The sequence below is a fragment of the Ooceraea biroi genome, chromosome 7 (genome assembly GCF_003672135.1).
Source record: "Ooceraea biroi isolate clonal line C1 chromosome 7, Obir_v5.4, whole genome shotgun sequence".
In the NCBI taxonomy this organism is placed as follows: domain Eukaryota; kingdom Metazoa; phylum Arthropoda; class Insecta; order Hymenoptera; family Formicidae; genus Ooceraea; species Ooceraea biroi.
Genome location: NC_039512.1, coordinates 8346858 through 8361199, shown reverse-complemented (window position 1 = coordinate 8361199; position 14342 = coordinate 8346858). Strand labels below are relative to the sequence as shown.

General features: G+C 39.9%; 1 protein-coding gene across 11 annotated transcripts in view; it reads left to right on the top strand.

Moving 5' to 3' along the window:
• The window catches only part of LOC105282411 (zwei Ig domain protein zig-8), a 107687-nt gene that overhangs the window by 91290 nt on the left and 2055 nt on the right, over nucleotides 1-14342 (top strand). For 8 of the 11 annotated variants that reach the window (XM_020032648.2, XM_020032653.2, XM_020032651.2 and 5 more), the window contains 2 exons: nucleotides 4201-4373; nucleotides 5438-5594. In XM_020032648.2, the coding sequence (XP_019888207.1) occupies nucleotides 4201-4373; nucleotides 5438-5594 (330 nt within the window). Of the gene's footprint in view, nucleotides 1-4200; nucleotides 4374-5437; nucleotides 5600-14342 lie in introns of those variants that run through there. The other 3 variants (XM_020032649.2, XM_026971107.1, XM_026971106.1) reach the window with 2 other exon arrangements.

Here is a 14342-nt window from a genome sequence, read left to right as displayed (position 1 = left end):
TTTAGTGTTTCAACGGCGACATAAATAACGTGATTAATATCTTAAATTAAGCATTAGAAATTTCTAACGAAATCATATTTATTGATTATTGGATAAATTCAGCTGAACCAGATATTTTTTAAATATTACTGCAATAAATTCTTTTTTTATTATTTTTATTATCAAACATTTAACTGCAGTGTTGCGCATATATTTTATTAAATAAAAGTGTTTAATAAATAAATAACTTTTATTAACGGTCGGCACATATTATTGTCAGATTTATTGCATGGTATTGTTATAATTATTAAAGTTATTTCTTTTTATATTTCTTTTTCGTATAATATTAATTATCTTTTCTATTTCTTTTGTGAGTTATTCAATCCATTTTTATAAATTTTTGTTATGAACATAAATGCGTATCAGAGTCATATCGGAAATAAAATATTAGGAAAAAGCAAGTTAATCATATTGGAAATTGCTACACTTGATCGAACTATAATAGTAGCAATAGTTACTATAAGACTATGCTTTAATTTATTAGGAGGAAAGTCATAATGTGTACTCAAAACTAGTGCGATTTCTATTCACCACTTTAGCGAGGTTTTGGGTGGTTAAAGCGTTATTTTCGTTATTTCCTGCGATAGTTTCGAAACTCTAGTGAATGTATTACATTATATAAAAGTTCATGATTAGATACACAAACATAGTGTGCACATGTGTAAGCTGGAAAGTACTTCAACCGTTACGAATTTAATTCGCATTTTGCCAATGTGTCTCATATTAGAGGGCTGTAAGGCATAGTTTGCCGGCGAAGGGAGAACAATTTCTGGTAAACCGTCGCTTTAAAACTATTGTAATTTCGTTGTGAATACTCATCTACGAAATACGGAAGTGGTTGCAACTATTAGATAAAGCATACTGAATCAGTATGGTATTATGGTACTGATAATAAAAACAAGGATTATTTAAAATATCAAAGAAATTGTGTATTCAAGAGGTGATAATTCTGTCGTTGACAACAATAAATGTGTGTCACGCCCTTCATGAATGTATTAATAAATTCGAACATGTTCTCTCGTTACGCTACAGCGAACACCCTTTAAAAAATCATTAGAAACTACTTTTTATTTTCCTTGCGGAACCAAGCGACATCAATCACTTAAGGATAAGTGCGACATCGTCCTGGCTTTGACGCCCGTGATCCGCCGTCGTCGATTCTTCTTACGAACTTTCTTCAGCCGCTTCATAATTCTTTTTAAGTAACGTCGTTTTATTTCAGGCACGCCGTCCTCTCTCTCTTGACGCCTTCGATGTTCCAGAATTTACGGTTTTTCGTGTACGTCAAGACGACAGATTACGAGGAGCCGCGTTCTCTCATCAGAGCACGCTTCCGATATGTCGCTTAAAATCGGTAAAAACGCGCAAGTGTAGCAGGAGCACATTGTATATCGTCGACAATACGATATTTTCGATTTATCCTTAAACTTCTTATTGTCTTCAATTTTCAAATGCAGTTCTGAACGAACATAGAATCTAATTATTTCTAGATAATCGTATCTGCATGTTCTTTGAGCTATTTTATCGTTCTATCAACTTAATGGCAAAGTTGCTGTTGTGAATATATCTTTTCGTATTATGACGTGTTTCTGCACAGAACGCTCCACGCAGTTTCACTCGACTAATAAATATACTCGCGCCAAGTTTCTTCCCGCGTTTGTTCGCGATATATGCGGGACTTAAAGGTGGTCACAGATCGCTGCTAGCTATATTGTCGAAGTTTTGTAACAGATAAATAAGGGGAACGAAGCCGAGGGAAAATATGACGTGTCGCGTATGCGAATAATAGTGTGACGTAATGGCACGGTAAATTTTTTCTTCACACTGTTACATACTATATACATACTATATATTAATATTTTATATTTATTAATCCACTCTTAAACATGCCGTGTTAAATATTAAATCGAAATCATTGTTGCCTCTTTTTCGCGATGCTGATTGGTTCTCTCGCTTGGCTCGAACTTCGTATGGCTTGAACTTCGTGTTGCGAATGTCAGAATGTCATAGTGGCTGTCAGTGCGGTTATATTGATAAAATATTGATAAATAAAACATTAATATTGAAAAATAAAATAGCGCGCGCCTGTGTTGCTAGTATATTATATTTACGACACATCATTACGATAATAAAAAATCTTTGTGAATAATAGAAGTTTCTCTACCATGCTGATTCTCTGTTGTAAATCAATTTAATTTAAATTTAAGTTTATTATAACTGCATTAAATTTTATTATAACAATGCATGATATTGTCTTAAAGTTATTTATTATTGTCATAATAGTGTCTTAAAATTATGTCTTGATGCAGAGATGAGTATTTAAAATTGTATTCGAGCAGTCACACGTATCCAACGTAACGACATGTCGAATCTGCACTCAAGGTTTGCGACTCGAAGTACTAGCGCGGATCACGAGAGAATTTATCCACAAAGTTTCCGGCAACAAAAGGAGCAGAACCGCACTCAGAAAAGAAACGTCGGCGAGCGAGTTTACAGTAATAACAGCATAACATAATATTTCGCTAGAGGGAACGCAGTCGTCGCCGGATTCATTTAAGTCTAATAGGATTATCCTTAATCCCGCGGTCCCGCCGCGGCTTCTTCGTATCTTTTTCTTCGTCGACCACTGAGAGTTCAGAGTTCTAAGGGACAGGAGTGGCCCGCTAAATGAGTCTCGGTCGCGGTCCTTCGTGCTGAATAATGTATGTGTACCTCGATATTTTTATACGGGACAGAGAACCTCACTTTCGACCATTTTTCTCTTCTCCTCCGAGGATAATGATGAATTATTAATCTGTTCAAAGAGCTGCAGCGGCTAAGATCAGTCGCGTAATTTCGTACACTATTATTTTATGATACTCTCGTCCGGAGATTTATTGCATAATTATTTAGGTCCATGCAGCTCGGTATCCCAATCCTTTTTACTCACGTTACTATCTCTATAACAGATATCATATTTCTAGGATCTACGCGCGTGCATTTGATTCTGAAATGAGAAATCCGTAGAACACTTCGGAAGACGAATGCCGTGTGACCGTACGTACTGTGAAAGGAAAATGAGACATCGTTATGTCAAGCCACCGGGCTTGTAACGAGACGCTCCCTCGTAATTTATCGTATGATGTAATGAGGAACCGAAGAGTTTCCAAGGCGGGGTAATTTACGGTACACTTTGTAAAGGCCGATGCACGCGGTGCCGCGCGGTGGCTCGCACATTAAACGAGTACTTGTCCCTGCTTTCTAAATTAAAATGTACAAGCTGACAGTACATCTACGTGTGAGTGTTACTACGTGTTTTTTGCTACTTCAGCGTACTTTACTTTGTGCCGCGTCGGCGGAGCACCGGCGCAATGAAAGTGGATATAACGCTGGCATTAATTAAAATCATTGCATAACATTCGTCGAGTGCTCTTGATGGCGCGTGCTAAAGCGCCCATCCTTGCATCGGGCGTTTCTTTTCGCCGTGGAAAAGTCTAGTGCGTTAATACTGCTCGTCGAGATATTAAAACCGGCGACGGATTGCGTCAATTAGAGGCTATTCGCGATACGTCACGCTCGCTATGACGCTGTCAATTAAAAAGTTGTAAATCCCTCTGCGTGCGTCGCCGTTTGTTCGCCGTTTTAAGCTCCGCTGAAATTTATTTTAAAAATATCTTTATAAATTAATATAATACGTACGTGGGTATAAGAATACCGGAAAATATTATTTCTCATTCATATATTTACGTTGATTCTGCAAGCGCAAAGCATTTGTTTGAATGTTTAAAAAAAGATAATTATTATGGAAGAAGTAATATAAAAATCAGATATACTTAAATAAAAGATACAGATTATTTTGACAAAATTGCATTGTATTTCTGTTTTTGAGATTGTACAGACTTTATGTAAGATATACGTATAGTATCTTAATATACGTATAATGCGCTATTCATGAAACGAAGCGTACTGCTTTTAAAGCGGAAAATGACAATGGAGATTTAATCGGCTTTCATTTCCAAATCGAGGCTCTGCTCGAATCTCGAAATTTGCTCGGAAAATCCGTTGGTGATGCAACGGCGGAGCATCGCGCGCGGTTGTCCTTAGCCACAGGATGTACGCGTAATCTCGTCACGACGCGGTCATTCAATTGCTTCAGCCACCGCATGATATTTGTCCGAACATGACTTCCAGGCTATGAGAGCACAGCGCCAGTGGCGGACATAATGGGCCCCCGGGAGCAAAGGGTGCCGTCGGGCTCGACGATCACCCTGAGGTGCGTCATATTGTCGCCGTATCAGACCCGTCCCATCAGGGGTGTACAATGGCTTCGGGATAACAAACTCCTAACATTCCAGGTAATGCAGCCTCAGCTGGATACGCGGGGGTGCTCTAATGAAATTTCTGTTTGACGATCGGGAATCGGAAGGACGGGGGAAAAAGGTGCGCTCGTATATCATCGCGGCCGACGCAAAGGGATGTGGGTCACATGGTCCCTGCCGTGTCTTCCACATTTTTGTTTGCGTGGTAGCCTGCGTCGGCTGTTTCTTTCGCGCGATACGTGAGTGACGATAGCTGGAGGCTGATCGATTCGGCAGTCAACGTGGTTTTGCGACCACGCGCGATTATCTCGTTGGTTGACATACACGCTTCGCGCAGCATCTTCCGGGACGTTGACTTGACATTTGCGATTTTCTTTGGCAATATTGTCTTCTTTTTCATGACGTGTCGTTTGTTACCGAAAGAAACTATACGTCTAAAAGCGAATATTCGTGAAAATCTAGAAAAATAACATACATTTCGTAGAATCGTGCGAAGCTTTTACGTCGGCGGCTTAAAATTGTAATTTATGTATGTAGAGTACCATACGATAACAAAATTTGAAAAAAGTGTTTGATGTTTATATTAATGTGCTATTCTTTTTAGTCCATTATTTCCTTGCACATAAAATCCAATGAATCTCAATTCATCATATCGTATCAATTTAGTTATTTTATTTCTCTATTGATTATATTACATAGCATGGGTATTTCATACATGTTCCATTCTCAACCAATCAATGCGCTTGCATTCATTGAACCACATAAAAATCTGAATGAAAATATCAAAGCCGATATTCGAATTATGCATAAAATGTAATACGAGATGTATTGCAGTAAAGAATTATATTTCTCTCATTTTTGTTATAAATCCATGAAAGTAATAAAAAAACTGCTGAATAATATTACTAATTCAATTTTGAGATGATAAATTTGAGAGAGAAAGAGAACGGAACATCTGTATATGTAAAACTCTTTCAACTTCATTATACGTTTTGGAAAGAAAAAGAAACATGGATTCTACTTCAATAAGTTTTGCTCTTAAATTGTCTTAAGAATTCTCCGTTACTTCATTATCATTCAATCGTTTATTCTTCATCCAGGCAGCGCGTGGAGGAATAAATGTGGAGACTGAAAGGGGTGCAGCACGTACGGTGTCAGTGTTGACTTTGGCGGCGGTGACGCAGGATGATGTTGGAAACTACTCATGCAGGCCAACGGAGGGTCGATCAGCCACTGTCACCCTGGTCGTTGAGGAAGGTTAGTCTCAGCGTTTTACTATCCACGTGGATATATCGTTACATAAAAATATAAATTAGCTTCCTAACTAATTTATTGTTAGTTACGGTAACATCGCTGAACATCTTTACCAATAACATAATTACCAATATTGCAGTCTTTTAAGTATATTCGTTTAATGAAATTGCGGAATAATAAAAGTTGAAAGACCAGTTTGCGAGACAATAGAAATGACAACAGAAAAAAGCATGTTAGAAAGTACATTATACATTTCTCGCGACGTAATGATATAATAACAGTACCTTTTACACGCACCTCGCGATCTTCCGGGAAATCTCTCGCAGTCGCCGGATATGGTACGGGCGTAGCCGGAAACTCACCGCGAGCGCACCGATATTCCATTTCCTTCTACGCTTGCGTGTATCCTCCGCGGGGTACAACCATGATGTAAAGTCGTGCCTCAGGATTACTCGAAACACTTTAAAGTTTTAAAGAGGCGGCGGTATTTCACGCTGGAGCTATTTGTCTAGCTCAGCCCCTCGGTCGCCATGGAAGGGATGAAAGGGAGCGGAAGAGGGCGAAGGAGGATAGAAAAGACGGAAGACCGCTCGCTCGGGCGCGTGTACTCCTGCGCGAGAGACGAAAACCGAGAGAAACGTCCGGAGGACGAGGAACGAGGAATCGCGGAAGGAGAGAAATTGCGGTTCACAGGTAGAAGGACGGTGACGAAGAGGGAGTAAGTTCGAGAGAAAGGAACAAACTTGCGGAGAACGGCGTAGGTATAAGCGGAAATTCTTTGCGCTTCAGCTTCGTTGCGCGTTCTACTTTATCCTTTCAACTTGAAACACGGAAAAACTGCGAGTGTGAAACCGGCAGGAAAATGAAAGTGAAATCATTTTGAACACAAACGAGATAAATCCGAGCAAAAGAAACAACATTTGGTTTCTTGACAGCTTCTGGTTTGCTTTTTCTCTCGCTCTTGTAACGCGCAGCCTTTTTAACGTACTTTTTATCGGCGGGCGTAGACTTAAGCAGACGTTCTACGTCATTTGTTTCCTTCTCGAGGAGAGTCAAGCCTCTCGAGATTTTTCTCGCGCACAGTAGCCGCCGAAAACACGGGCTGAGAGGAAGATAACGTAACGAAGCATGGGAATTATGAAGACATCGGCGGAAACTGGAAAGTATGTGAGAACGCGCCGGCTGAAACGAAACGAATGGCACGGAAGAGGATGAGGATTCGCGGTGGAACGGAACTGTGGGAAGCAGGCACCGAAGGATCGCGAGGCGACACTTGCATACGAAATTCACGTGGATAGTCTCTATTATCGTGAATTTCCCTTCGGAGGTTATTGCGAGGAAGCGTCGCGGCGCGCAGCGTCGCATTTTTCCCGGGCGAGCCCTGTGTGCGCGAGCACGCGTGTGCATCATGCGCTATCTGTTCCCGTGTCTATCCGCACGCGAAACGCGCCCCATGTGGCTATAAATCAGAACTTAGGTGACTCGCGGCCTCGTAGATTGCGGATTTACGCGGTTTATGTCGCGCCCGAAGGAAACCGCCGCCCGCGCGTAACTAAGCGAAGTGCATCGTCCGATTTTTACGAGGGTGTATCGATGTAAATATCGCGAAAGATGGCGGTGAATATCACACAAGCCGCCATATAACGGGGGATCGGGAGGCTAGATCTGGGAGACGCTGCGGAGCGTGAAATAATAATGCTGTGTGTTCCGGTTTTTGATTCCGTATAAGCATTTTAAAAAAATAACTGCTCCATATATAAGTTAATGTGGAGTTTCATAAATTTGTCGGAATTCTAGCAAACAGTTTGTAAATAATGTCATCCATATATGTGCAACGTTATTTTTCAAAAAAAAAAAAAAAAAAAAAAAATACGAAGCTACACGGGGAAAATCTATTTACAAGGACGTTTTAAGCTTTGACGCCGATGAAAGTTTCACTAGCGTTTTACGTTTTATAATATAATGAAATAATATAAAATTATAAACGCGCAAACGCACGGTGGAAGCATAATAATGTCATACTTGACGTAGCTCAACAAAATCTCTTATTATTATTTATGCGGTCGTAAACACGGTGTAAATACTGTATACTTATGACTCCATGCAGGATCCTCATGCATGTCGGAGTAAATCTCTGAGAGAATATAGAATTAATTCGCTGCGTCGGACCGAGCAACACGTATAAATTGTACATTTGCTCGTTACACCGGTACTTAACGCGTGCAACTTACGGGACTGCAGTAACCAAAACGGCATACAATTAAAACCTATTAGTCCATTTTATTTACACGTGGATAATTGATAATTATACGTGGATAATGTATAAAGATTCTCGCAGCAATACATGTGACTTGTAAACTTGTTGAACCGCTCGGAGATTATCGCGAAGCTACATGGGAAAGCTACGTTGGATTCACTTTCATTCATCGCAAAACTGAATTTCCGGCTGATTGTGAGTCACTTTGCAATAGCACTTCACTCACGCGCGCATGCGATACATCAACCGCAGACACGATAGATACTCGCGCGGCCGCGCGAAAGTCCAACAATAAATCAGTAGTCCGGCCACTCGTTTTCTAGTTTTGTAGATTGCAAATTCGCGCAGTTTATCGGCACGGACGAGCTGAGATCGAAGGAAGCGCCGTTGCAACGGGATTAAACGGGACAACAGGCGTTTTTATGAGTGCGCACTGGTACGAAAATATCGCTGGAAACATCATGTAAAGCCGTTAAATTGGAAATGAAATCACAAAGAAAAATTCCCGTGTTAATCGAAGCTGATAAAATTATTGCTGCTAGATGAAGCGAAAATATTTAATCAAAAATCTATTTTATTTTTTAACCAGATTTGCATGTGCTTGATTATATTTAGAATTGGAAATGCAATCGCATTATTATTATATGTCTTCCATAGGATTTCTTAAGATTATCCAAGTAAGTTTGACATTATTTTAGAAACAGAACGCATAGTTTTCTTCTATAACAATATTGATCAAATGAAGAGATCGTATCAAACTTTATGTTCAATTCAATCTTATCGAAGAAGGACAGCGAAGAAAAGAGAACTTTTCTTTCCTGCCTTCCTCACGGAATACTGTGGGGATATCAAATAATTGATCATCTTACAATTAATTATTGGCATCTCTAGCGATAATCGGAATTAAGCCGATAATCATTTATATTGTTTGAGAGATTAGAGAGTTGGATTACGGCCATTAAAGACTTTTCCATCGTCGATTAAAGCTTGTAGTCCGTACAATGAATCCACGATGGGCAAAGTATTTTATTGGATTTTACTCGAACGAACGCTGATTCGATTAACAATTTGCCGGACGCGTCCCGAAATATGAAAGCGCCTCGCGAGACTCATAGGATACGGGTCAAAATGCATATCGAAATGTTTCTCGCGCGAGGTTTTGGCTCGGGTAAATCGATACGAGTTCATCCCTCGAAATAATAAACGATCCCACCGCATATTAATTAAAAGGGTGACCGTTTATCATTTCGAGGGATCCATTCAGTATCGGCTGTCTAAACGAAAAGCTCGTGTACTTCTTGCCAAATGGTACTAATCTTCCGTTGTAACGATCGTACCGCAAATTTCCGTTTCTCAACTGTTGAACATTACTATGTATATCTGTGAGGGATTGCCGCGCACACGCGGTCCTTCATCCTCGCGTGTAGATACCGTAGTAGGTACCTCAAGTATATCCATGAATGTTTCCAGCGAACATTCGCACAGTAAGAAGCGCTATTTGCGCGCGATTTGTCGAAAGGCGGCGCGAGATTTAACGACTTTTGAGGAACGCGTCGCGTGCAAAAACACCCCGAGTGCAGTACCAGTTCGCGGCTGATGCCGGCTTTTTATGTTGGTTCCTGCCTAAGAGGGACGGGCTTTGGCGACCGTCTCGGCTAATTCTTATGCGATCGTAAATAACGTCGCGCATATATCAAAACTTACAGCGACTCCCCATCCCGTAGTCGCAGTCGGCGTCGCCATCTCTTGCGGCAGTTCTGTGTCTTACTCCATCTCGTTCCACCTGCATCCCTTATTCTATCTCCGTCTCCTCCCCCGCGGATCTCAACCGCTTCTCTTGACTTCTCTTGACCATTCTCTTTTCTTTCTTTTCTGTCACTTATAGCGCATGGACAGTAGCACGTCCGCTGATGGCACTTATGGTCGTCCAGATTAAAGATATAATTCCGTGATTCTATTAATTACGAAAGTTAATTACACCGGAATTCAATTTTCCTAATTGCACATCGCCGAGTTCTCGTGTCGTTTGTGCATGCACGGACGGGATCTTGCCCCGTTCGTTCGCGGAGGTATCCTACTTCGTTCAGGATGGCGGCGAGCGAAGAGCGCAGGAGGGAGGTCGAGGGTTCCAAAGTTCCTCTCTCTCTCTTGACCCCTTTTAATTTCACTATCTCGATTCAAGCTCTTTTTCTGGTTGTCTCTGAGCTCGCGCCTCTCATCATCTTGCAACTGAATTTCGAGAGCGTCATGCATAAGAAAGACGCATTCAAGATGATTCCTGCATATTTGGATATTTCTTTTCCTGATTTATTGACGCACGTTGCATATTATTTATTCGTGCAGGAAATAACTTATATACAAAGAAACGAAGAATGAAATTTCCGTTGAGATTGGATATCGATGAGGGAAATCAATTAAAATCATTTATAAGATCGCGAGTCAAATAGAATCCTGCAAATCGAAACGTTCGCGCATCGTTCTGGCGAGTTATGATATCACTTTCCGACATCCTACAAATCCCTGGTGCCTCGGCATGTCGCCGGTTTAGTCTAGACGATTCATGGATACTTCCAGGATATTTTAAATATATATCGAGCACGACGGACTGCGGAAGTTTGCAGGGAGTTTAATACCTAACGGCTCCCTAGACTGTCGTTTATACCGGCTTCAAACTCTCCGCTCTTCCGGATCTGCCTCTCTCTCTCGTTTTCTCTCTCTCTCTTACCGTCTTATCTCGTTCTCGGTTGCTCTCACAGTGTTGCATCCTATCTTAACGTGTGTACGATATATATTATTAAATTTCGTATCCAAAATACCCGGCAGCAAAGTGAAATCTGCAAGCCTCGACTTCGTTTTGCTCATTTTTGATTGGTTGCGTCTGCATCACAGCGATAAAATTTTTTAAAATTGCGGGCACTTATTTTGTTTGCTATGACGGTATATATTTTAATAAATATTTTTTGAGTCAAAAGATCAAAGCATTCGCGTCATTACGAATATAATATGAATTACAGTGGGACAATAAATGGATTTCTAACTAGGCTCTTTCTTAATGTTGTGATTCTGTTTTATCTTTAAGGATAATTGAAATTAATCGCATTTCCAATCTATCCGAAATATTATTATTAATTAAAAATCTGAAACGATTATTTCCGAGTTCTCACACGCAAATCACAAACAAAAAAGGGTAAAGCGCGCATCTCCATTAACTAAAGATCTCCATTTTTATACAACTTCGTGCTCTTTCGCTTCACTTTAGACGTAACTCTCTTGAAACCAGCGGACAGTTTCCGAGACAATGTCTAAAGAGCTGCTAAAAGCGGTGGACGAGCTAAAGTGCAACTTACTCGTGGACTTCCAACTCGTAAATCATAATGATTTCACACGGCTATAATGCAAACGCGTTTGTACTTATATACTGACGTACTTTATGAAAAAAATCTGGCTAGTAATTAACATACATATTACATAGTACATAGACCAAAGTAATTTAACGTAATTTAAAGAAATATTACGATTACGTAATTACATAATCGTATTCGTTATATAATATTTCATTATATTGTAAATTTTTAATTCGCTACATTTTTGTATAATTGTATTTTTTTCACGTAGTTTCCAAGATAGTCAAAAAAGTTATTGACTCACGAGGGAAATTATTTGGAGTACCTTGCGACTCTTACCGAGCCGTTATCGCAGATTGAAAATTAAGTTTTAATCCTGCGCTCGCTCACACACCTCAATATAATCAATTCTATTATAATTAAGCAAATGTTGTTTTATAATATACTGAAGTCACTTTTCAGAAGAGCTTAAATACTTTGCACGTGAAAAACTGCTTCGAATAATAAAAAAACTGAAATATTTGGAAAAGCAAGGTTAATGAAAAATCGCAAAACAGAGTTTGAAAAACAATTAATAATTAAAATATTCTCTTCATTGAAGAGTAGCTATAATGCTACAATTACATTTTAGTTTAATGATCCATCTTTATGGCTCTTTAGCAAAGAGTTCCTATAATCCTGCTTCTCAGGATGACATGCTACAGTTATTTATATAGAACGCTAGTTACGCAGAGTTTCATAATTTAAAACCGGCAACGTTTTACGAAAAGACAGTAGTTGTTTGTTGTTAGCAGTTTAAAGTATACATTCTGCATAATCCTGCGTGCAAGGCCAGATTACAATAATTCTAAAACCATTCTCTTTACAAGCGCTTATAAAGTGCGCATAATGGCGCTGCAATTAACATAATGTCATTCCGCAATAAAATTGAAAACTCGGAAAATCTGAGGAGGGTGAATCTTATGGGGCACCCGAAGTTATTGTCCGCCAGGATCGATGTCCCGCAGTTTGAAACCGTAATGCGGACGAACGTGCATTTGTGCGTCGTTTGCGAATTGTCCAAATGTGGGGATGCTAAGTAGATATCGATCGCCGAGTACCGTCATAAACCGCCGCCGATAGATCGTTATATCCATGGAGAGTGGATGCATCCGCACGTGCAAAGATTTTGCTCTCGCTTTAACCGGCGCGTATGCGTTCAGTTACGACGTGTATGCGTGCCACGTGCTGCATGTTGCGTGCACGCGTGTCCGCATTCCCAGACACTAACACGGATGCACGACATTCACATGATAGTCACAACCTCGTCCCTATCGCCGGTGTGCGATTCATACGGTTAATAACGCGGCTTTCGTACGAATACCTGATCGGACGCATATCCGGCTGTACGCAGACATACCTCGGCACATTATTGTCGCCTGAATTCTGGAGATCGCTATTGATAGATTATAGCTAATTATATTATCGATCCCTATCGAATTCTGTTACACGTTATTGACAATTAGCACCTTGTCGCATAAATTATGGATTTCAATATAGTATATGCATGCAAGCAGCGTCATGGAATTTTCAATAGGTTGCTATCAGAAAATGATGCTATAGGTTTCGAATTTACATGTCGAGCTCTTTAGAAAAAAATGAATATTTAAGCAAACCGTTAAAACGATTTAAAACAATGTAACTACTTATATAATTTATAAAAATTTAAAATATTTATCGCAACGTTAAATAAGTTTAATAATAGAAAAGTTTGGTCAACAAGAATTTGTATTCAAGTAGTATTGATGCACATTCAATTCAGAACTGAATTCACATCTCGTAATACGTATGAGATATTAATTAGAAATTTCAGAATTTAGTAATTAATTAGAAGTTATTAGGCGAACGTGCGTGTACCTAGACGTTGGAGGAATATTGATGACAGAGTACTCCTGCTGTATGACTAATCATATCGATACTTTGTTCTGCTGAGTACGCGCGGAATATGTCGAGATTGAAGCATTGTGCCAGTCCGTGGCTGCCTAGTGCGATCCATTACTACTGTATCCGTATCTGACTAGCAACAAATTAGCAATCATATTATGATACGTGATTACGTAATTACTTTTTCGAAACAATTCTTTGACCTGTGCTTAATCTGAATATAATCTGAATAAACTTCATTATTTTTCTCACAAAGGATGATCTTCTATTATAACAAGAGCCATTAATAGTGCCTCTCTACGGAAAGCAGAGTAGTTTACCCAAAGGCCGTCCGCGCGTCACAAAATGGACGTATTCCTGCCGTTAAAAGATCACCGCTGCGTAATCAGAGAGGAAGTCGTTAAAAGCGTAATTTCAGGAAATAAAGTACCTGTTACCGATGCCTCTGAAAAGTTGAGCTTTCGTTCTCGTTAACAGTTGTAGAGAGCCGTAAAGATGGAGGCGCGATTGGAATCTAAGCTTCAAAGGGCTACAGCGGTCAAAGTTAAGGTTTCTTCGTCATTAAGGCTTTAACTGCTTTCTACACCCAGGTAGAGGTGCGATCGAGTATCTCGAGACATTTCGACGCGTAAATGGAGAACGCAAAATGAATTTTGTGAGATCAAAGCGCGAAATATTTTCCTTTATTCCCAGTGCTTTGCCAACACTGCGCTGGAGTAATTTATGCGCGCGATGGTAACCCCGATTGAAATATTTACGACGCTTTTAGATTCTCTGCGACGTGCGGTCATTGCTGTTGGCGCCTTGCTGGAAATATCGAGGATTCAATGCTGGCAAAACCTACTATGTCCCCATGCAAACATAACTGAATACGTTTACATGTGCTTGGTGCCATGTATGCAAAGCACACGTTCTTTAGCAACGGGAGTGTGTCATTTATATTGAACAATGTACGAGAAAAGTTTGAAAGCTAGAAATATTTTTGAGACAGCATGCAAATGCAGATATCAGGCCCTGTGTAAGTGGCTTTAAGGTAAAACTGTCATGTATAATCTATTTGGTGAAAGATTCCAAGAACGCTGTTGAATTTATTTCAATATTTATGTAGCATAGACACGTTACCTTTCTTGCGATTCAATATAGCAATTAACGTACTCTTTGTTCGACTCTATTCTAACATCATATAACTTTGCCAATTTACGAGTGCTGTTTTTCAAGCACCTCATA